The sequence below is a fragment of the Melanostigma gelatinosum genome (genome assembly GCF_949748355.1).
Source record: "Melanostigma gelatinosum genome assembly, chromosome: 12".
NCBI lineage: Eukaryota > Metazoa > Chordata > Actinopteri > Perciformes > Zoarcidae > Melanostigma > Melanostigma gelatinosum.
In genome coordinates this window covers 18,351,874-18,375,967 of record NC_136645.1, presented here as the reverse complement: position 1 = coordinate 18,375,967, position 24,094 = coordinate 18,351,874, and the positions used below count along the sequence as shown (strand labels likewise).

The following is a 24,094-nucleotide window of genomic DNA, read 5'->3' as shown; positions in this document are numbered from 1 at the left end:
ATGTGGATCACTCCTCAGCTTCCCTCACTCAGTTTAGACTGAATCCCCTGTCTGTCTGTCCCCCGGCTGTCTGTCTCTCCACTAAATCCACAGACAGGCTGAATTTGAACCAATTGGACTCTGGGCATAGCCAACACTTATTATTTTTTTTAGATCCTACAAGATGATATGATTTTTAATGTGAGCTCCCCTTTGGATCTCTGAAAGGCCAACCAAAGTGCTGCTACACTCACCTCTACCTCTCAACCCTCTCCCCCCCCTCCCCAGCGGGTCAGGGTTAATGCAGTGTTAAGTAGAGTGTTAGGGTACCATGACACAGAGGTTAACTAGTGCAACTAGCATTTCATTGTCTCAATGTTGTTGTGTGGTCCTCTAGCACTCTATAAAAGACAGTGGGATGTTCTCTGCATTGTGTCTGTTGTGTGCGATGTCGTGAAACTTTTCATTTTCCTCATACAACCCAAGTAGCAACCTTGGTACTGTTGGAACTTTGTTGAATATGATTTGTGTGGTGGTCGGTGTTAATATTGTTTCTTTCTTCATCGTAAAGGTTTCGAGGCTTATTGTGTCACAGCAACATGTTTGGGGTCAGACAGTAGAGGCGTCTGTGTGGTGGGTGGTGTGAGAGGAGGATTCTTTCGGCTCCTCTCAAAGATCTGAATGATGAAATTGTCCCTTTTGTCTTTGCACTCGATTTTAGATATGATGAATGGATCAAAGCAGACAAGATTGTGCGCCCGGCCAATAAGAATGTACCAAAAATAAAGCACCGCAAAAAGATAAAGGTACGAGACTGGAGAGCGATCACTTTTCAACCTGAGGCCCGGTTTGATGTCATGAGCAGAATCACTGACTGTGTTAAATCCTGACAGAACAAAGCCGAGAGGGAGCGGGACCGGTTGGAGAGGCTCAATGAGAGAGACGTCCTCGGCCCTTCGCCCCACGCTCACCGCCTCCCGCGCTCCAAATGTGGCCTGAGTCAGGATGTCTTTTCCAAGATGGACGAGGGTGAGGACAAAGGGACTCAGCAGTCTCCAGTCAAGTCTATAGAAATTACTTCTATCCTCAATGGCCTGCAAGGTAGCAACACTCATTAGCCTGTAGTCCTCATGCACACTTACAGCAGCTTAGGACTGTGTTACTCTGAAGTGGTTTTAATTATGCTGTTGATATCCTGCTGAAACTAACGGAAGTTCTTTCTCGTTTATCGTCAGCCTCGGAGATGTCCACGGACGAGAGCGAGCACGACGATGAGGAGGGAGAGCGTAACGAGGAGGATCGTCCCGGTTGCAGAGGCAGCCCCAGAAAGGCCCCACCGGAGACCCCGCAAACATCAGAGTGTTTGGAGAGCGGGACCCCTCCTGAAGCATCCAAACCTCCTCCGGTCTCGGGAAAGAACCAGGAAGCGGTCGGTTCAGAGAGCGCAGATGTCGGGAAGCGCCGAAGCCAGCCGGAGTTGGAGGGAGAGCAGAGCAACAGGAAGAGAAAATCTGAAGGTGCAGCAGAGAGGACCCCGAAGGGCCAATCTAAAGCTAAGACCCGGAGCACCAGGAGTGCTGACTGGTTGCCTGGAGCCTCTCCCAGGAAACTGGAGGAGAGAGCTGCTGGTCCCGGGGAGGAGAGGGGGGCCTCGTCCAGCAGCAGCTCAGACGATGAGGGCGCAGCGCTGGCCGACTCCCAAGCTGAGGAAAGTGAGCGAAGCCGGCCAAAACCCAAATGTTCGCCTTCCAAGAAGTACAACGGGATGAAGGAGAAGACCAAAGGTGGCAGACAAGCTGGGTTCTGGGAGATCCCTGAAAAGAGGGCCAAAATGTCCGGGAGCGCAGAGGAAAGGCCAGCTGTCCGCTCTAAAGGCCAAAAGGATGTGTGGTCCAGCATCCAGGCCCAGTGGCCGAAGCAGACTCTCAAAGAACTGTTCTCCGACTCGGACACAGAGGCCGCCAATTCTCCCCCTCCACCTGTGCCCCCGTGTCCGGAGGAGCCGAGCGGCGAACAGGATGCTGGACCCGAGGACGAAGCCTCGGAGGAGCAGATGGAGAACGACAAGCTGCAGGAGTTTCCGAGCAGCGGCAGTAACTCTGTACTCAACACGCCGCCGACAACGCCCGAGTCGCCCTCAGGGGGGGGCAGTGTCACGGAGGACTCCGGCCCGGCGCGGCCTTCCTCCCCGCCACCGTCCGTAGCGCCCGCCTTGCCTTCAGAGCCGGTTCCTGACGCTCTTCTCCCGGGACCCACGCAGGAGGAAGTGGCAGGTGGGCGCAGTGAGACGGACAGCAGCACAGTGGAGGTGGAGAGTCTGGGCGGGGAGCTGCAGGACCTCCCTCAGGATGAGGGGGCGGGTTCCCCCTCGAAGGTGTTTGACGTCAGCCTCTCCTGCAGCAGCAGCTGCAGTCTAGAGCTGAGCAGCAGCAGCCAACAGGAGAGCGAGCTCAAGTCCAAAGGTACAAGTAATAGCCAATTTACTCCGCTCTTTATTTTTCTTTATGATTGAATACTAAATAAATGCACGCTGACAACTCATTTCACAGTCCGCCTGCATCCTCACCGTCTTCTTGCATTTTCCTTGTAGCCTCTGTGAGTCAGAAGCGGCAGAAGGAACCACAGCCAGCTGGACCCTCAAAGAAACACAAGCCAAACCGCAAGAGCCTAGGTGTGCCTCCCAAAAAGAATAGGAAAACAGGTAAGACATTGTTGTCGCCCTGCTAGCCTTCTTATTTCAAAAGCCAGCAGCACTTTTATCAGCCGTGGGATTTTCTCTTTCATATTTGCTCATTTCCTGACATTAAATGGTTTCAGGTGGGAAAGGGAGTGAGATTTTTGCCTGATCATTTTCCTTCTCTTCTTTCTTCACCTCAGCGGTCTTCTCTCCTCCAGCCAACAGCAGTGACAGCGAGGACCAGTCTGTTGTTGAGGGCACTGCCAAATCAACCGCCTCGAAGAACAACGCACCAGACGTGAAGGCCGCCACTTCGCCCAAGTGTCACGTACGATCTCCCCCTTCGAGCCACAAGTACCACAAGCAGAGTGACGCCGACCACACCCAGCACCGAGACCACCATGGAAGATCGTCACGCGTGTACAAGTGGAGCTTCCAGATGTGTAAGTGTCGCACAATTGAGCTTGTTTTTGTATGGTAATTTGTTATGTCTGAGGCTATTTAGTTGTTAACATCAACCTGTTTAAAAAGTATATTTTTGGGGGGATTTGGATGAACTTATTCTTCAATTTAGCAACTATTTTTCATCCTATTCATTAAAGCTGAGATTTGTAAGCGTTTATGTCTCTGCTATATTAATCCTGTAATCCTAAAATGCATTGTTTTCACTCCACTTAGCCGACCTGGAAAAGATGAGCAGTCTGGAGAGAATTTCGTTTCTTCAGGAGAAGCTGCAGGACATCAGGAACCACTACCTCTCCCTCAAGTCTGAGGTGGCCTCCATCGACAGGCGGCGAAAACGCATGAAGAAGAAGGAACGGGAAAGTGAGTCAACTCTTTGTGACCTCAACATCGCTGATTACCAGGCTTGTGTTGCCCCCAGCTGTTTTTAAATTCTTAAGTCTGTATGTAAAGATGTGGTTACACCATTAAAACCATACGTGTCTCTAAGCTGACGATGACCACGTCCTCTTTCCGTTTGTTCTGAAGGCACGGTGGCTGCTTCCTCTTCATCCTCCTCGTCCTCGTCCCCGTCCTCCAGCTCACTGACTGCGGCAGTCATGCTGACCCTGGCTGACCCGCCGGTGTCATCTTCATCCTCCTCTTCTCAGAACTCTGGGGTATCCGTGGAGTGCAGGTGACAGGACGAGCCAGCGAAAAGCCACCGCACTAAGCACTTAACCAGCACCCCGGGGTCACTGCCCCCATTCCCATCCACCAGGACGGACAAGTCAACCTACATACTGTAACTACTGGGGCCCAAGAACCAGACCAGAGACAAACAAACAAACAAAAACAAGAAACAAGCACTATTTTCTATTGACAATTGTTTCCTTGGCAAGCTAATGGCACTGAAGTGCACTTTTATGAAGATTGTGTAGGGGGGAAACATTTGTCCAAACAAAAAATACTAAATTGTCTTTTACGGTCTGCTTAATTGAACATTTATAAGAATAGTTTTTTTGCAAGCAATAATTGTTTCCATTTGATAAAGTTGTTATTGGTAAGGGACGATTTCCAGTGAAGACCCCTGTGTGCTCGTAGCTCATCGAGGTACAGCCTGTGCTTGCCATGTCGAATCCAGAGGAGCACTGCCACATTGGCATTAAGAGCGTACGAAATGTAACTTTGCCGCGTTTTCTCTGTCCACCCTCGTTAAAAAAAAGGCCTTCGTGTGGTTAAACCTCAAGTGGTTGACGATGCTCTTCTCGCGTACAGGCATGTGGTGCTGCACGTGTTTGCATTGAGTCATGTAGGTGTTGGCGGATTGGGTTTCAGACCATCATAGGTCCACTGACGGCCTCAGTGGATGAATATGGAATGATACTGTAGTGCCTTTTTGTTCCTTCTCCATGGGGCACTTTGAGAAAGGGACGCACTTTCTTTTCCCCCTGATCCTCTTCTCAAATCAGGAGGGTCAGCCCGGAATATCGTGTCCCTTTACAAAAGACTGAAGAATGCCCTGTGAGTGAGCGGGCAGTTAAGGGCTGCGTCTGACGGATGGTTTTAATCAGCGTACGGTGATATTTAAAAAGTATAACTATGAAAGCAGAACTCGTATACTGGATCACCTGTAATCTACTACTGAATTCTCATCCAGGTTGGGTGCAACTGTTAAAGTTTGGCAGTGTGAAATGTGCAATGATGGAGGTGGTGAATCCAATGGTCATATTACTCCAGTTCTTCAGCCTTTTTAGAAACCCATCTGCTTTATTTGATAATGTTTCCATCAGCCATTTAATCCCCTCTGTCCCGCTGTCTTCACTCTCTGGATCAAGTTAACGTGAAGGCTGCGCAACACACGAATGACGCTGAAACCCACATTTTGCAGTGTTTTAAAGAAACATGAAGGTGTTGAATCAAGTGTATTTTTGCTTCGTTAAATAAAGCAACGCATTCTCTTTTGGCATCTTTCTAGTGATCAAAAAACATTTCTCTCTCACTCATCCCTACCAAAAAGGTTTGGTTCTGTTTCCTGTACTATGACAAGATTAAAGTTAAAGATATTGTAAATGTACATTTATATCATAAAGTGACGTATGTGTATACATTTCTGAAGACATCTCCAGTGTTTCCTTTGTATAGACCCCCCTACTGTACGATAACCTGAAGTTACATTTTGTTTGGCACCTGTATGTAATTGTATGCTTTTCTTATACATTTGTATATTGAGAAGTGTTTTGAGTCAAGCTATTTAATATCTTGCACTGTTAATAACATGTACCTTTCTGTACAGACAGTTTTACGGTTTTAACTGCAGCTTAAGTGTAAATACTGAGGGTTACAGCATGTTTCTTCTTCCCTTTGTCCTCATTGTTCTCTTCTAGGACAGATTTATTTGAGTTCATTTATGTCGTTTTGTTCTGCCTCTTTTCATAAGTTTGAATACTTTTTTTTTTTTTCTTCCCTTTTTTTTAACGTCATGTTTTGCTTTAGTTTGTATTGTTTTATTTTTCTATAGCTTGTGCTTGTAAGAGAAGAATGGTGGTTTTGGACGCGCCTGAACTATTTTCCGACCTGTACATGGCCTGTATGAACCTGTATATGGAAAATAGTCTGGATCATAGATTAAGAGAAAGTAATGGAGCTTGTTGAAAAATGCGCAATAGTATTTATCAGGCTCATCTGAAGATGATCATTGTGTAATTTATTGTAAAAATGTAAGCTAAGCAGAAGCCTCAGTTTGAAATAAATGCCATAGTTTGTGAAGTATTCAGTGTGTCTCTGGGCTTCAGTGGTGGAAAGTACCTTATTTGTGGAGTACAACTTTGAGGTAGTGCTACTTTACTTGATAATTTCTAGTTTATTTTACTTTTACTCAATTTCTGAGGGACAATTGTAATTTTAGCCCCATTTAATCCAGGTTGCTTTAAACCTTTTACCTGACTACATGCATTTAACTAATATACTGTAAGTAGTTATTTTGCTATTGTTACTACATTTAAAACACATGACAAGCTTACAAAATATGATGCATCGAAGATTACCTACCCAACAGCATACAAAGTGAACTTTATATTAAAAAGTGGTGAAAATGAACATTAAAATGCTGCTTGCACATGAAAGCTTTCTGCATTGTGACACATTTTGCTTGTGCTACTTAAAGTGCATTACGGTAGTTATGTTTTACTTGTAACACAGCATTTTACACTTTGGTATTTACATCATGTTTTTCTGAAAGAATAAGTTATTTATGGGCCTTATAGCTAAAACTGAACTGCGAAACGTCATTTATGCGTCACGATCTACGTACTTCCGGTCCGCACTTCCTTAGCATCGTGCTAGCTGCTAACCAGTTAGTCTGCCGCGTGCCTCGCTCATGAGTAGCTTCAGATATGATGAGCGGACAGACGAGTGCGGTAGTTATCGGGGCATGTGGGGCCCTTTTCCTCGCATACTGTATTTATTTTGACAGAAAGCGACGGAGCGACCCTCGCTTCAAGGAAAAGCTACGTGAACGTAAGTATTTGAGCTGGAGGGAGCAGACGAAGTTAGCGTTAGCTTAATGGGCTACTTAGCACTTTGGCTCCCATGCGGCAAAAAAACCACATAAGTATTGATAGAGATAGCGTTGTTGTTTTTTCGGAATCACTTGCAGTGTAGAAAGAGTTAACACGTGCTGTGATTTAATTGTACTCTGCTGCGTCGCAGGATAGATAACTGATGCAAGAAACACGCGGTGGCTAACAGTGTAACTTGAGACCACGTGCTTCTCGACTTGTAACGTTACCGCAGCAAACCAAACGTACCAGCACAGTCTAAAGCCGCTTTTGTTTCGCAGGTAGAAGAAAGCAAAACGTTTCTAGTGAAAGTTCTGGAGTGGCAAGGGTAGGACAAAATCTATTTCAGATGTTTGCGGCTCACTGGGGCCTAAATGTGCATTTCTGACACTTTTTGTTTGTTTGACTTTGAAGCTACCTGACATGAAGGACGCGGAAGCTGTTCAGAAATTCTTTTTGGAGGAAATCCAGCTGGGAGAGGAGCTCCTGGCAACAGGTTAGTCACGTGTCTGCTCACAGGTCACTCGTGCATAAAATATGTTCGCTTATGCACTCTTGATCTTTCACTCAAATACATACTCATACAAAGTTTTAAACACTATCTATAACTAACCCGCACCTCCTTTTTTATAGTTTCATGACCCACTTCTCATTCCTTGATTGTTTTCTAAATTCCAGGTGACTTTGAGAAAGGTGTGGACCACCTGACCAACGCCATTGCGGTCTGCGGTCAACCTCAGCAGCTGCTTCAGGTGCTCCAGCAGACGCTGCCACCTCCAGTCTTCCAAATGCTGCTCACCAAACTGCCCACCATCAGCCATGTGAGTTTTTCATACATCCCCCATTCAAATCTAAGTGCATGTCTGTTGTTTTTTTATTTTGCACAGCATCCTTAATAAACCCCCCGGTTGCATTTTGTGGCCTCTGGGACAAGAAAGGGTGCAAGATCAACCTTAGAATTATCCAAAGCTGAGAGCCATGTGTCAGTAGCTCTTGGCTATTTCACCTCTAAGACAGAAATACTATTGTTAAAAACAGCTGGTTGTTAATTTCCTGTGTTTTAAGAAAGATCAAGTTTAACTGCTCTATAATGTGCCTCCGTGCACTTTTTAACGCATAATGGTTTCTCTTTTTCAGCGAATTGTCGGCTCTCAGCCATTAACAGAAGATGACGTTGAATGAGTGTGTGTGAGGTGGAACTCTGAACGGTGAGGATTTCCTGCATCCCCCATTTAAATTTCTGTGTGAGCATCCTTAATAAACCCCCCGGTTGCATTTTGTGGCCTCTGGGACAAGAAAGGGTGCAAGATCAACCTTAGAATTATCCAAAGCTGAGAGCCATGTGTCAGTAGCTCTTGGCTATTTCACCTCTAAGACAGAAATACTAACGTTCTCCTCAAGTTAAGCTGTTCTATAATTTGTGCTTCAATACACATTTGGCATAACCTCTGAAATATATTGTTTTCTGTATTTCAGAGAATCGTCAGCTGTCTTTAACAGAAGATGACGTGGAATGAATTTGTGCAATCGCGAGTAAGATGGAAAACTGCTACTCAGATCGTCTTGATTATTTCGGACACTGATATTTTTTGCACTGTCTGGTTGTGACTGCAGTCGCTGTCTGCATGAGGACATGACAGAGCTCAACCTTTTGGACATTAGGGGACTGATTCCCTCTATCATCGCATTCCACGGTTAAATAAACGTTTGTGGGAGATGTTAAACATTCCATCTTTCTGATCATATTCCCATCTGTTTATTCTATTGTTCTCAAATGGAATTGTGTGCTTTATTTGTGGGGGTTGTTGCTGATATGTATTTAATTTTAAATAAACGGTATGTAATTGATTTGTTACATATTGCTGCACAGTTTAAACATGAAGTGTCTAAGAGTGCCTACACTAAGCAACACATTTGTTTGTGGACTATTGTCACGTTTTCAAAATTGTTTCTCCAATGTGAGTAAAATATTATTTTTATATTCGTCTATCATATCTGGAAATATTTGTATGTGTAAAATCCTTCAATAAAACATGAACACGCTTTTAGTGTCTGGGTTTTCACTCACCGGTAGATGGCAGTAGCAATGCACAGGAACATGTAAAGCATTTACCGTTTGGAAGTGTGGTGTAGGGGCAGTCATTATGTGTCCGGAAAGCTGGAGATTAATTTTGATGAATAGAAATTATGTGCAGAAGCGGAGGACACATATTCCTCAATATTCAATAAAAATAACAATAATAAATAAGGAAGGTAATGCAATGCATTCTCATGGGACTAGGTACGTTAAATATAAGTATTCATGAACCCTTGACCGTAAATAATCAGACGCTGCAGGAACACTTGCCTTGCCATTTTGGGAGTACAGTATTTGTGTTCAACACATGAGCCGCAGTGTCTTTATTGTGAATGTCTTCATTGTGCGTGCAGGGGAGCGGAAGTGGAGCAGGTCGTTGGGGAAGGGAGTGGGTCTGGTTTGAAGTGTCTCCTGGAAGACTAATAGAGCCGTAATTATTTCTATCCCTGTCTGCTGCTGTTTTTCTAAAGGCTCTGGCCTGAGAGCAGTGCGGGCCTGGAGGTTGCCAGGAAACAAGAGCAGGGTGAAAATGGTTTCTCCACATCAGAAATGAAAATTGAACGGCGGCCCAGAAATGTCGAGTTAAGACTAAATAGACTGTGTTCCATTTTCCATGAACTCATGCGCTCACTCTGCAGCCTTTCCTTCAGCACTCGTGCTTATTTTTTTGCCACTTTGGTGGAAAAGGAGAAGCCTGTCGAGAGGCCTGTAGAGTCGTCTGGCACCGAGTGCGTGTGCAGAAGAAGTGACTCGTTGTTCATCTGTCCTTTGGGGAGGCGGAGGAGAAAAATAACAGACTGTGTTGGAGGTCAAGCCGGAGCTGTGGTCTGCTGCTGGGGGGGTAGGAACAGCTTCGGACCACCCCCCTTATGCACCACTGGCCTGCTTCTACTGCACACAAACACTCTGTTCCCTGCAGACTGAACCCAGCTGAGGGGTCGATGAAGGATACCAGACCAGTATACTGTCTGCCGTGGAAGCATGCCATCATAAAATAAACCAAACGAAACCGGTCTCGACATGAAGCCATGACGTGTTTTCAGTTCAGGATGACACAGCAAATCTTTAGTTGTTGTTTTTTTCAATATAAAACAAAGTCTGCCTTAATCCTGAGTAGACCTGTTATGTAATCAACGAGGTGTTCTCTAAATTTGACGTCATTATTTTATTACACCCGTGCTCTTATTTGAGTCTGCATGAATGGAGTATGAGTCAGCTCTTCATATCTGATGAAGCCGACAGGGGAATAAAAAATAGTTTTTTAAATAAATAAAGTCCCTCTTGTTGTGCAGTAGGGGGAACTGTTGCTCCAGGCTGTGTGTGTGTGTGTGTGTGTGTGTGTGTGTGCAGACGGCCGTGCTTTTCCACTGAAGGACAACTGAGTGGAGAGAGCTGAGAGCAAAACTGTTCCAGTTGACAGCAATAACAATGGCGGTGCCTGCAGCACAGAGACCATGTGCTCGGGAGGGGTGATTCTTCCTCTCTTTTTTTTAACAGTTTGTAATCCTTTTTCCGAATGTGCTCACGATGACAGATGCGGCCTGTTCCTTCATTACAGGCGCAGGAAATAACCTGTTATTGACGGCAACATTCAAATCCCAGGACATGGCGTAGGGGAGCAAACCAAAGAGGCCCGACTGCCATTGTAATCTGTTTGCACCGATTCCGATCGTATGTCAAACGTTGTATTGGGAATTTTATTGTCGCTTGAGCTCCACAACTCATTACTGGAAATCCTGTCAACAAAAGTGATCCACAGCAGTAATTACCCTTTTGCTGTGTTATTCCAGTTTGCAAAGCTTGAATGTCAAAAGCTCGATTACTTCGCTCTGAATACCGCGAGCCACACCGTACACAGATCTGGTATCTGGGCCGTGTGGAGATGTCTGGTTATGTAGGAGCAGCTGTGTTTGGGAGTTTTAAAGGCGGACAGAAATAACTCCGTTGTATGCGGTTGCTATGGCATCTTCACGTAGCTCTGCGAACCGGCACGCTGTGCTGCACCAGCTCCGAGCTGTATCACCTCCCGGGGAGGTGTTTGCCATCCGTAGCCTGCTGATCAGTGGCTGCTAAGGTGGAGGCGTCCACAGAGGCCTGCATGTGTTTTGGAACATGTTCTCCAGCCCACACGATGCTCATGAGTCTGGGCCTGATGTCATGGCTGCGGTGTGAGAGTCTGCAGCCTACTACTTACTGTACGTTGTCGTGGAAGGAGAGGGCAGACTGGTGAGCAATATGAGACGCGTCTATAATAAAGACTGCTGCTCTCTTCCGCACTGCCACTTGTGTGCACGGCAGCAACACGGCGTATTAATTACCCAGCACCTTCTCTGTCATTCACCAGCGGAGGGGAGGGGGGAGGTGATGGGGGGAAGAAACATTTCCAAGGCACGTCCTTAAAATAAAGCAGCACTGTACGTGCTCAGTGTATTAACTTCCACACAAATGACCCATTTTTCCATCTCAAAGGACCGGTGGAAAAAAAAGGGAAGGGGTGGGATGGGGGATGGGGGGGGGGGGGCAACAGTGGAGCCAATCACGTGAATCTAAAGCAGGCTACAAATCCTGGCGGATTTCTCTCCCTCTGTGGGGCAATGTCTTACTGTCAACTGTTTTTTTAGTTTTCCATTTCTCAGCTGCTTTCCCCGCAATAACTCTGCTGCCCTTCCTCCATGCAGGTTTCTTCCCTCCTCCGTGTGTAAAAGCCAGCCTGTCTATTCAGCTCTGTTGTTTACATTCCCAGTGAGTGTGAGCTGCAGGGTGTGGACAGACGACACCCCCCCAACCACCACCACCACCAACACCCTCTAATGTCAACCCCACCCAGCCTCCACCTATCTCCTCATCACGAGATTCCCGATAAGGCGGAAATTCAATAGCACTACTCTGCCCGAGAACAGTGAGTGTGTCACGTGACCTGTGTGGATTCCTGTTTACGTTGTGTGCTTTTCATATTTTTTTTCTCCCCCCGTCTGGTAACAAGCCTCTCTCTTGGAGCTGGATTTGTCATGAAGGGAAACAAAGAGGATAAGCGGGAGAAGAAGGAGAAGAAGAAGAAGAAGAAGAAGGAGAAGAAGAAGAAGAAGAAGAAAAACAACGTATCTCGCTCAGCTTCGGTTCTCATCCTGTCATCTCTCATCAGCGTTATCGCTGCAATCTAGGCTAGAAGTGAAACTAGAAGAGGGAAGTGACACGTACACTGAGCAGGAGGGTGAAGAAAGGGTTAACGAAGCAGACTGTGTGCACAGTTATTTCTCCCCCCACCCTTCTCTGTCTGATCTGCCTTCCTGTCTCACAGCCAGTGCAGAGGCTTTGAAAATCATGAGAGAGTCAGACAGGCTTGTTTTGCATACTGTAGGTCTCCTGCATTGACTTGTAGCAAATCCCTGCCCTCGGGAGGCATGTCAGAGGGGACTAAAGGGGGGGCTGGGGCCCTCACACAGTTTCCCATTGTCGCAGCCCAGTCCTGCACTGTATTCTCATCCCGCAGAGTGAGAAAAGAGCGAGCAGGTGGGGTGGTGGAGGGGAGGGAGGGGAGGGTTGAGCAGCAGTGTTATTTCCCTCTGCCCTGATTCCTTTGAGCTGAGCTGAAGGGAGGGGAGTGTAAATAATGTGTTTGGAGCTGCGGGGTACAGGGAGCTGGAGCTAGACCGAGCTCGGCGCAGGGAAAGGGAACGGTTGAGCGGCCATGCTGCTGCACAGGAAGCTGGATGCTGGGGGAGGTGGGGGAGGGGAGCAGAGGAAGAACTGTACGAGCTACAACAACCCTGTGGTGCTCTGGGGAATGTGGGGGCCCTCCGCAAGAATGTAGCAATCCTCTACTTCCGCTTAGTGCGCTCAGTGTTACCAAGACAAGTAGTTTGCTGCAGCAGACTTCCATTAAGAAGGCAACGTTAGTAAATGTGGGTAATGTGAAATGTGATTTCACAACAGGCCCGGGGGCTGGGTGGGAGTCAAATGGAGCAAAGCGTGCGTCCTCCAGTTTGCAGGACAAGACAATAGTCAGATTCATCTCGGAGTTAGTTTCCACATAGTGATCTAGACTGAAATGGTCTTCCTCAGTCAGTTAGCTTAGCTTAGCATAAAGATTGGAAACAGGAAAAAAGAAAACGCTGGCCCGGCTCTGTTTTGAAGGTAGCAAAATCCACCATCATACAGAAAGCGAAGCGAGTTTTCCCCTTGCATCCTTTTGTGCAGATTTTACTGCATTTGTGTCTGTTCGGCCCAAAAAGCAAATCTACAACTGAAAAGACGCTCGATCGCAACCTCCGACTGCACCGACACTGCATTGGTGTCTCTGTTTATTACGCAGATTCCTGAACATGCCCATTTTTTCACTCAAGTTAAAACATTTGCATCTTGACTGTATGCATTCATATCCGCCTCTAGAATTTGCTTTGTGTTCCGTATGAACACACACTTAAGCTCACAAATTAACAAGGTAAACAAAGTGTTAAAATGCCAATTCTTTTATGGGAGTTGTGTGCGTGTGTGTTTGCTGTTCCCAAATCTTGAGCGCCTGGTGCTGGTAGGCCAACTTTACTATACCTTTGGGAAGAGCCTGGCTAGCTGTTTCTAGTCTTTATGCTAAGCTATGCTAACCGCGGCGGGCCGTAGCTTCATATTTGGCGTACAGACATATCGTCTGGTAATAGCTCTTCTCATCTAACTCTCATTAAGAATGCGATAATTGTATTTTCCAAAAAGTCGTTCATTTCCTTTATGGCTCCGCTGCCTCAGCGTGCCTCGATTTTGAGTGTGATGAAACCGTTCACTTGCACTATTATACCATCAGCCCTTGATTTCCCTCCTTATCTCCCCGTGTCGTTCTCTTCTCTCTCTCTCTCTCTCTCTCTCTCTCTCTCTCTCTCTCTCTCTCTCTCTCTCTCTCTCTCGCTCTCTCTCCCCTTGCGCTCCTTTGCCTTTTTTCTTTCTCCCACACCTGCTGGGTTTTATGGCAACGATAAAGGGGAGCTTAACCTTCAAGCATGATAGAGCAACCCCAACTCCCACAACTGCAATCTACTAAAAGAAAAACAAGAAAAACAAAAGGTGGCTTCTGCTCTCCTTTTCACGCGATGTAACCTTGCTGTAACTTTTGCATTTTATCATCTTTTCTTGGGCTCGCAGAACTCTGTTGCCTATCACCCAGCGCGGCTCGGCAGCTACAACCCACTCGTTCACCCGAGAACTACAAAGTGTGCGCTTGACGCCTTGCATCTTGTGTAACCACGGCCTTTGAAGACTTTGGCTTTGAGCTCTGTGTCTCATCAATTCCCTACGCAAAGCTAAATTTGAATCTGAGGCGAGCACATAAGGAGGTAGCTTATCTGCCCCACTCGTTTAATGTTATTCATTCATGCACACTATTTTTATGACAGCCTATGCATGCAGAACAATTTTGCATTTGCCGTTGTTTATGTAACCACTTTCAGTTTGCATACGGATGTGTGTACGTGCACGCTTAACTTCTGAACTTGAGGGACAGCAAGCACTGGTTGCTTTTGTAGGATGTGTGTAAAGTGACGGGGCCTCTGCCTACGTTAAAGGCATAGTTTGGAATGTTCTGCGATCGGTCTGATGAGTCGGGCCAGTCGTTGGTCTTTCTGGGTCATGCTTTGATGTGAATTCACGTCTCAACACGAGAAGAGAGCAGAATGCAGAAAATAGGGCGAAGCCGATATCCCCACATTTCCCGTCTATAAGCGAGGCGCACCAAGAAGTGAGTGGTACTTATCACAGCAAAGTCCTGACTTATTTGTCATCTGGGGCTCTGGATTTGTCACATCAAATCTGCTTTTCTCAATGAACTGGGGAGGGAGATTACAGGCTCACAGTCAGCGAGATAATAACGACGAGTCTGGCTTTTGACTCTCAAACCAAAGTCCTCAAGAGGGTGACGCGGAGAATTGAGCCACGCCGTAGTAGCCTGCGCCACATCTGATTCTCACGCCAGCTTTTTTTTGTGTCCTTCTGGAAATATGATTCCCCTCTGCCCCCAATCCATTCGAAAAACCGGTCGGCCTTGCAATTGTTCGGTGATCCTAAGCTTCCCAGCCGCGGCGCTCTTTCCCATCCTTCAGCTTTTCACTCACCGCCAAATCCTCTTCAAGGCTGAGATGATCCGCCATGCAGCTGAACTCGCTATCAATATAAGACGAGTGCATGCAGCTGAAGAAAGCAGTCGTTATTCTATTCTCTCCGTCTGATCACCTCGCATGGCGTCCATTGGACTGATCTCACAATTTTCTCCTCCAACACTTCACCTCTTTTATGTCAGTCCTCTGCACACACTGTTGATTTATGTCAGCAGTGAGCTCACAGTAACGTATCCCCGGTTTGCTTTGAGATTCAGCCGAGCTACATCAACATCCCCCATCTGACCTACCGGTATTTTACACGAAAGCCTTGATCTCCCTCCATGTTTGTTTGGTTAGTCTATTTGCAGCTACTGTGATGATTTGATATTATTGCCTAAAACATGAGCGATTTACGTTTGTTTTCAAACCACGGTACTACTTTCAGTAGCATATAAAAGGCTTCTTTTTTCTTCTTTTTTAATGGGCTTGTAGATGATTAATGAATCAATTATTGGATACAGCATCTGATCTCTGGGCGGCTGCAGTGGCGACCACTGACAGCTTTTCAAATTAAAAGAAGCACAATCGTTGCGGAGACTCGCACGCTGCCAACTCAATGTGCTCCTGTAATTATACATGCATGAAATAATTAACAAATGGCTCCGCCGCGAGGTTCGCTACATGTCGGGTCATGCGGGGTCAGCGGCAAAGGGATGGCGGTGGGCGGAGCTCGCGGACCGTTTCGCTTAGTCTGATAAGGACACGGATTGAGTTAATCTTGTGGCGAGAAATGCACCGTTGGCTTTTAGCGCAGATGATGCTGAGTGTGAGGCTCCGCTCTCATGTAGCTCAGTGAAAGCGCCCCTCCCCACCACCACTACCGCCATCTGCACCCTATCCACCCCCCTTGCTCCATTCTTCCAGAGGGACAGCTTGTTGACATCCATTAGGAGGTTTCCCAGCATTGAGCCAGGCCAGGAAAGAGGGCTAATGATGTAATTCCCTCAGAGATGACATTAAAATGTCAAAGTGCCGCAGCTGACATCATCCATTTAGCACACATTTTCCAATAATGTACATTTGCCTTCCCTTCTGTTTTTTCTCCCCCCCCTTCCGTCAGCTTCCCTTCCTAGAAACTGGAGCTCCCAACCCATCCTAGTGCCTCCAGGCTGTACTTAGGTGTGCAGCCACACGACACGATGAAGGACAGACTGCAATGAGAGGGGGTATCATCAAAGCGTGCCTTCCCCCCACCGATATAAATGCCTCGCAAAGCGGTGTTTTGAACAGGCAATGTGTGTCGCGTTACATTTATCTCCCCCTACCTTTACGCTGCAGCTGATGCTAATTCATCTTGTCTGTACAACAAAGACCACTCACGCCCTCATTCCTCCACCTCCCTCACAATCCTTCCCTACCACATGTGGGAAATGGATGATTTTTACGTGAGCCATCTGCATTCGCCCCGTGATCCAATTAGATTTTGATCGAGAACATCTTGTACAAAGTGCATTTGCTACCCGCCTCACGCCGCGGCCCCGTGCCTTTCAACGCCGGTCAACAAGCACACTGTTTTTCAGATTCGTTGGAGATTCTGAATTATATTTCTACGAGGGAGACTTGACAGCCCTCTATTCCTCAGCCCAGAGAGTGGGCAATAACGGATGCTTGAAGGCAGAGAAAGGAGACGTGAACTGGAAGCAGAGAAGGAGGGCTGCGCCTCACTTAATAATGAATCAATTGACCCCCCCCCCCCCCACCCCCTGCAGATGATGGATCAGGTTGCCATGACGACAGATGCAGTGGTACCCGGAGCGTGGAGGGGAGGTTTGTTTCCCAGATCCATACGCTGAAGGCTGTGAGGGGATCTTGGCTGTAACTATGGTGACGCAAGACCAGACTAATAAAGGATATAAAGAAACATTAAGAGGGAGATCGATGCAGCCAGATGGCGGAACCACAGTGCAGAATCAGCAATCCACCACTTCATGTGATACCAACACCAAATCTATTTCTCTCCTTTTATTTTTTACCCTGAACGCAGGTGCAGAGATGCTGCAGCTGCATGAGATCATATTGGCAATCATTCCCACGTAGATTAATCAGGGCGTCGCTTCTTCGGTGGATGTTACAGCACAGAGTGAGAGCTGAATACACATGTGGCTTTTGTAGTGCGTGGAGCGCCGGCTCCCGAAAAACAATATGTTTACCGTGTCTGCGTGTGTGTGTGCCGTTCCGTTGCCGCGGCAACGCGGCTGATGCTGGGTCCAGCTGGGACCACGTTGCCAAGTAACAGCTGAGTTATGAGAGTGGAGGACAGGAGCGTGGGCGTGGGGAGGGGGAGTGGGCGGAGGGAGCGTCGAGGATACGAGGACTTCTACAAAGACAGAGAGTAAAAAAGACTGGAAGCATGAGGGGGAGAAAGAAAAGAGAAAAAACCTGTTTTATTTAGGTTAGGGTTCCGGATTGAAAATATGTTTTTCATCTCACTCTGCGCCTTCCTGCCAGATAATATTAATACTTGGGCGCATAACAAAGCAGCTCTACTCTCTGGAAAAGACACAAACAAAAATGAGCCATGCCAGCAACAGAAGTGATGTGCCCCACACTAAACAGCAGCAGCTCTGATGATCCCTGTTAAGAGCAGAAAAGTGGAGTCATGACTCAAGCATCATGTGCGTTTGTACAGAGGGCTGGCTGCACTGACCCTGCCTCTAACATGACTACAGCCTGCAGTGACTCACAAGCAGGCAGAAATATCAGAAGCCGTCCAGCTCCAAAGCCCTCAGCTGTAAGCGATGGCGTGTCCTTGTGGTTCAGCCAGGGGGCTCAGGCACGGAGCCGCAGCGAACGGCCCTTGTTGAGTCAGCAAAGGGACATGGGAGGTTACACCGAACTCTCTCCTGAGCTCAGGTTCATGGTTGCACTGTGGACATCCTGTAATTCATTAGGTTAGTCATAGCTGGCCATTTGGATCTACACTCACAGAACCCCACCTGTGTGAGAGATGATTATAAAACGAAGGAGGACGATATGTTCTTCGCTATCCGAACTCCTTCCTCTTACTCCCAACGTGATTATGCAGTTTTTACTGTCATATCAGCGTTGTCTCTTCTGGCTTGAATGCTTTTGTTCGCGCACATTAAGAACACATTTCTCTGTCTTCCCCCGACTGAGCAGTCTGATTTGTTGCCATGGAAACTGATGGTGAAGTGCCTCGGGACTAATTGTCATGCCCAAACAAACACGCATGCTCTTAGACTCGCACTCGCGGCTGAAATCACAGCATTTGTCGCCCTCTTTGTGATATTATTCTCATGCTCCAGTACTTCTCAACAATAAACCTCCAACACAAAGCCCCCCCCCCCCCTCGAAATCCTGCGCAGGAATGAGTGAAATAGCTGAAAAAAACAAACTCCACATAACAAAACAGCTATTGAAGTTCCTGGAGACGTTCCCAAGCCGCTCGATCCAAATATGCGTGATGAATTTCCAGCCTGGGAAATGTGAAATCGGACGCTCGGGCTGACACGTTCAGTCCTCGGCTACAGGTCGTGCTAACCGACATCAAAGATCAGAGGACTGCATGTCTTTACGGATTTGTGCGGTTCAGGAATTACAGGTGGAGACAGGGTGAGCCAGAAAAACAAAAACAATGGAGCCAACGTGGCCCCATCTTTATATAACAGAGCTTGCCTGTGGCGATTGTGCAATGCGGTGCAGTTGTCTGGGCTGATGTAAACAGAGCCTCAGTGCCTCTGGAGGCTCAGCCATGTGCCTTGATGCAGCAGTTATGGGCACATGCCCTACTTTCATAAATCAGAGCTGGGGGAAAAAAAAGGAAACGGCGTGAAGGGAGAAGAGGAGGAGGAGGGGAGAGGGGATGCCGAGTTAGGAGAGGGAGGGAGAAAGAGAGTTTTAGAGGGAAGGAGGGAGGGAGAGGGGTGAACAAGGCTCATATTGATGTTCCAAACACAGCTGCAGGCGTCAGCTGACTAGCTGGCCTGGAAGAAGCCCCAAGCTCTGCCTCCTGCCTTTATCAGCTTACACTGTGACCTTTCTCTCTCTACTGGAATAGATCCCCCCCCCCCCCCCCCCCCCCCCCCGGCCTCCATATCTGGCCCTTCACCACTGCCACCATGAGTCCGGATCCCGTCTGTCCTCCGTGACATCTGACTTCTGCCGGGCTTTTTTTGTATCTGCATGCCTCCAAAAACACTGGCTCTCTTTTTGGCATATCAGCACTTTCATTTGTCTCACATGGCTCGATTTTCAAGCCGCTCCCCACGCTCTTACACAACTCACCATGAGGTCACTGTTACTCCTCACGTCCGCGCCCTGGGGATAAAGACAGAGGGATGATGAAGGGCTCGGTTACTTTGCAAATACATGTCAGCTCAGCTGATTGTTGGGCGATGTGCGGTCCCCTCGTGTCCGATTTCTGCAAAGTGTTGCTCGAAACAAAGACAGGGAGCGAGCAGGATTTGGACACTATATGCTTAAGCTGTCAACTTAGTTTGGGACATATTTAGTCAACCTGAAGTTAGGAACAGTTCAGGGTGAGTTTGAAGCAGCAGCTGTCGCCGGGAGTCGGTCCCTGAGAGGCAGTAATCAGCAGAGGTAACTGTCAATCACAAGTCTGCAGGCCTCATGGGCTTTTTCTCAGAAAGACGCCCCCTCCATACACACACACACACACACACACACACACACACACACACACACACACACACACACACACACCTCCCCTTGATGACGCTATTCAAGTGTTACTGGATAGTGTTTCTATGGGAGCTGTCCACCCCCACACACACAGCAGCGCCTCCTTCCCCTCCCAACTGTTTGCAGGAAACACTCATCCTTCTCTGGAGATGTCGCTCGCGGCGGCTCATGCACTCATAAATCCCGGGCTCCTTTCTGGGAAATGGAGGGCTTGAAAGATACATACATACATACACTCACTGGGAGTGAGGAGGGGGGGCTCAAAACACAGCTTGCCAAGTGTATCTCCAACTCCTTTTTGACAGTGAAGAGGTTGGATTGAGTGTCCGCCCCCTGTGGGAGGCAAATAAGAAGCATATTCTGCGCTTCCCCGGTTACTGTGTGAGAATCCGAAACACCGCGGTGTGTCTAGGCAGAGCTCAGCGACTCCAAAAACATCACAGGAATGAGCAGTGTTTCGGCGGTTGAAGGACAAAGACGGGCGGATGGAGCAAATAAGAGGGAAGGCGAGAGAAAGAATAGACGCGCTTAAAGGCGGCCATCGCCAGGCTTTAAATGTCAGTCAGCTCCCGGTTAGACAATGGAACACAGCTGCTGCTGAACTTTGAACTGCAGCTGTCCGTCTCTTGCTGGCAGTATTCGCGTGTACATGTGGTCACGGGTTGTGTTTGAACATGGGGCTATAAAGTATTACAGGAAGATTAGTGTGTACAATATTCCACCGTGAGAGGGTGGATCGAGGTCACGGGGAGTTGCAGAGAGACACACGAGTAAGTGGCGAGCATGTCAGATGCTCCTGATTTAGAAACCCTCGAGCAAGAGGAAGAGATGAGGAGGGGTGGCAAAGAGCAGCGCTCAGTCTGGAGGGGCTGTAATGGTTTGGGCGCTGAGGTTCAAAGAGGGGGAGGGAGATGAAGGACATAGCTGCGAAGGACGTTTCCCTCAAAGAAGGCATTCTCATCCAATTGCAGGGGAAAGGGACGAAAGCCGGAGATGAAATTCGCCTGCTTTCCTGCTTTGGGTTCATGACTGAACCGGCCGCGGTGTCCGTCACGCCTGAAAAGCCATTCAAGTGCCTCATTATCGGCCTCATCTGTGGATCACCGGAGAACATCTCGTCCTCGTCTCGGCCGCTTTTTGATCATCATCCAGACAATGCGCCATTAGGGCCTGGGCTGATTCTCTAAAGCACAGCTCAATTACTCGAAGGGAGACTCATTAGCATATCAGAAAGCACAGGCGTGACTCTGCAAATAAAAGAACACATTAGATCACCCCCACAATATGTTTCAATTATTCATATAATGTACAAGCGAGCAGATAGAAGCGAGTCACACCTTGATTTGCATTCAGCTGAGGAAATTAACATTTCTTGAGCTCTCACTTGAACACACCAGCTTGCATTGTGGGAGCTTTACTCGAGCTGGCGGTGTGTGTGTGTGTGTCCACCGGCTTTATTGCACACAGGCAACTAAGTAGCCTGACAATACGCCTTAGCGTCAATATGCCTTAAATGTCACTTTTACACCATTTTGTCACAGTAGTTAAGAGTGCCACCCTGAGTGCCTAGTCAGCGCCTGCTCAACTACACAATGCAGGGCTCCTCAATTATTCATAAGAGGGAAAACACACACACACACACACACACACACACATGTAGTCTCACTTTGCGTGTGTGTGTGTGTGTGTGTGTGTGTGTGACAGATGATAGCATTCCCCCACAACTGATGCTTCTTGTTCTGGCATTTTAGCTCAAGGGGAGGGGGGGAGGGGTGATGAAATAGCACACAGCTCAACAATGAAAATGTCAGTCAGCGCCATTCATCCTGAAAACGCCATCAACGGCCATCACCATCCGCCACGATGATAAATGAAGGCACCTCGCCCTCCCGTGCGGATTAGATGAGTCAGCAGCATGTTACAGGAACTTGGATGGAGGAGAGGCGCCAGAATATCGACTCTCCTGGTTTTTCAGCTTTGCGTGCAGCGAGGTTAAAAACACCGTATACGCTTCAGCTGCAGCAGAGAGGGAGTTCCCTGAATAATATATCGGCCCTTTGATTCAACCTCCGCCTCACTATTTTATTGTTTTTTTATGCACGCATGAGTAAATTCCTATGCGTGCTTGTCTGCACGGCTGCCTACTGCAGTGCAGGGCTCTGCGTCTGCTGAGCTGTTGCATCGCACATAAAGAATGTGCGGATATGTGTGTGTGTGTGTGTCAGACGCTGACTTTGTGTTCATTCCACAGTAAATTGATCTGGCTGCTCACTAGACTGGATGGAAAAGGGCCCGGGGGCGAGAAGTGCACACTGCATCAGCAGATGGGAGAGCCCTACTGTGTTGCCATCACATGGCATTCCTCACTCACTGGGCATGCTCAGTGGGCCACGCCCCCCCCCACCCCCCCTCCCTCCCTTCCTCCCAGGGCCTGTTTGAACCAGTCAGTCGGAGGTGGCGGCGTGCTCTCTTGTTTCTCATCTGACCTTCAAAAAAAGCCAGGCGTGGGGACAGGATAGGTTGACAAAGGAGGGAGGGAGGGAGGGGTGTTTTTCTAAAAGCTCTTTGGGTAGCAGGGCTGATATGTCACTCATTATTTCCACTCTTTGCCTTTTGCCCCCGTCACAGCCCTCTGAGGAGCATGCAGCAACCCAGTGCTGTGCACGCAGAGCTGGCAGAAGCTTCACAATAGTTAACCATCAACACGAGACAACAGAATTCAACACATCATAATCAGCTGATACTGTTAACTCCGGTCAGCCACGGCTCTCAAGTGTTATTGTCTGAAAATACACTATTTCATGAGCAGACGTAAAAAAAGGGAACTTGTGTGGTGTTTACCCAAAAGGGTGAATTACAGGGAAGTGACTTTAGTCACTGTACGCTTCGCTTGCGTCATACGAAAGTTGTGCAACTCGATAAAAAAATATAAATGGGAATTAATTGAAACTAATTCTCCTGAAGTCTCTTGCGATTGAAATAGAAGTGAACAGTAAGATGTGCAATCCTTTTTTTTCTGAAAAGGTGCAAATGAATACAGGAGCTTGGTCTCTAAATTCACAGCAGCAGTCTGACATTTAAAAAATCATTCACACCACTACAGTTTGACAAACTGCTTGCAAAGATGAATGTAGTTTATGTGTCACCGAATGACATGCAAACATAGGAAACCACAGAATGAATAGGATATTGCAGCTTATGAGCGGCATCATTTTGTGGCCTCCTGCCCTATTGTTACGAATACACCTCCTCGCCGTTATCGCTGCTGCCTGCTGACGATGCAGAGCGCTGAATCACAATATAATTCCTCCATGAGTCACGCGGCACAAACAGAAAGACCTTTTATTTTCTTCGTCTAAATCCGTCAGCCTTTTCTACACATGCTCTCTTTGTCTTGCCACCACATTCTGCTCGTCTCTGGTCCTTCAGTCTTTGTCTGACTCGCACGGCCGGCTTCCTGTTTATGTCAGGCGAGCATCAAGCCAATCAGCTGTGAAGGCTGTGATCCTCCTAGTAGCTATTTACTACCCTGTGGTCTGTTTAAAAAAAGACTGAAAGCGAGCTAAGCTTGGTGCAGGCTGCTGAGTAAGCAGACACGCAAAGCTCCAATCAGAGTCCACAACTGACCTGACATACGTCTTTGCACTCCTGCTTGTGAAAGTGTGTGCATATGCATGTGTGTTGTTGTTTGTTTTTACTTTCTGAAGTATTCATTTATTTGCCTATCTTGTTTCTCAAAGGCAGGATCTGCACGCTGTCATTTTGTTCGTTGCCGCTGAGGACTGGAATGTGCTGCTTTGCAAGTTTTGAAGATAACGCAGCAGCATGAGGCGGCTACGTGTACACTTTGGATGAGGTCACGGTCCGCCGACACAGCACGCCGTGACATGAGAGGGGATTTATGTTCTGGATTCTCCCCCGGTGGTGTCATACCTTCGCTCTGTTTTTTCTCTCTTGCCTTATTTGCTCCGTGCGCATTTCAGATCACAATTGCAGGTTATGAAGACGGCAAGCCATAGCTATAACGGCTGTTATTATACGGTTGGAGGAAAATGCAGACTGCATTCGAGAACAACAAGAATAGACCATGTAGAGTGTGCAGGGGCCTGTACACGAGTCCCGCCGGTTCACGGTGTACTATAAAAGGACAGGGAGAAAATATAATCAGGGCTTTGCCGGGGCATTTGAGTTCACTGCAGGCATTCCACTAATGCCTGATTCAACGCTGGCTCTGGCGAACATGCCTGACAGTCAACGTTTACACCCCTCAGTGAAAGCTGCCTGATAGCTCGGCCTGGAATTAGATCCAGGAAGTCATGAGATTTCCAGGTGGCTTGGCTTTCCTAGAATTGTTAAGCAGGGTTTTTATTTTTCAAAGCAGTGGCAACACACATTAAACTGAACACACCATTCTGTAAAGAACTCCACCCATACGTTTCCTGTGCTTACGTGTCATGGCTACGTTTAAATCGCTAATCACTGAATCGCAAACCCTGACCACTTTTTTAAAATCCAGGCCCACCGAGTGCATAAATGCATAAACCTTCTCTCATGTTCT

The 24,094-nt window shown here is 47.5% G+C and overlaps 2 protein-coding genes across 7 annotated transcripts in view; both read left to right on the top strand.

The window, feature by feature from the left end:
- The window catches only part of arid4b (AT-rich interaction domain 4B), a 35,246-nt gene extending 29,377 nt beyond the window's left edge, over positions 1 to 5,869 (top strand). For 4 of the 6 annotated variants that reach the window (XM_079280763.1, XM_079280764.1, XM_079280760.1 and 1 more), the window contains 7 exons: positions 701 to 785; positions 873 to 1,080; positions 1,215 to 2,441; positions 2,570 to 2,680; positions 2,857 to 3,099; positions 3,335 to 3,481; positions 3,647 to 5,869. In XM_079280763.1, the coding sequence (XP_079136889.1) occupies positions 701 to 785; positions 873 to 1,080; positions 1,215 to 2,441; positions 2,570 to 2,680; positions 2,857 to 3,099; positions 3,335 to 3,481; positions 3,647 to 3,798 (2,173 nt within the window). In that variant the 3' untranslated portion in view covers positions 3,799 to 5,869. The remainder of the gene's footprint in view (positions 1 to 700; positions 786 to 872; positions 1,081 to 1,214; positions 2,442 to 2,569; positions 2,681 to 2,856; positions 3,100 to 3,334; positions 3,482 to 3,646) is intronic. The other 2 variants (XM_079280765.1, XM_079280762.1) reach the window with 1 other exon arrangement.
- Positions 5,870 to 6,438: 569 nt separating this feature from the next.
- tomm20a (translocase of outer mitochondrial membrane 20) lies at positions 6,439 to 8,698 on the top strand. The gene is made up of 6 exons (XM_079280974.1): positions 6,439 to 6,616; positions 6,939 to 6,985; positions 7,072 to 7,153; positions 7,336 to 7,478; positions 7,795 to 7,865; positions 8,134 to 8,698. Exons 1-5 carry the CDS (start codon positions 6,493 to 6,495, stop codon positions 7,837 to 7,839), a joined length of 441 nt encoding a protein of 146 aa, XP_079137100.1. The 5' UTR covers positions 6,439 to 6,492; the 3' UTR covers positions 7,840 to 7,865; positions 8,134 to 8,698.
- Positions 8,699 to 24,094: the final 15,396 nt, after the last annotated feature.

What these genes read in the sequence shown, in the direction of transcription:
- tomm20a (XM_079280974.1), top strand. Translation starts at nt 6,493, where the DNA reads ATGATGAGCGGACAGACGAGTGCGGTAGTTATCGGGGCATGTGGGGCC. An exon ending in AAAGTTCTGGAGTGGCAAGG is followed by an intron (nt 6,986 to 7,071) that starts GTAGGACAAAAT and finishes TTGACTTTGAAG; the next exon opens with CTACCTGACATGAAGGACGC. An exon ending in AGAGGAGCTCCTGGCAACAG is followed by an intron (nt 7,154 to 7,335) that starts GTTAGTCACGTG and finishes TCTAAATTCCAG; the next exon opens with GTGACTTTGAGAAAGGTGTG.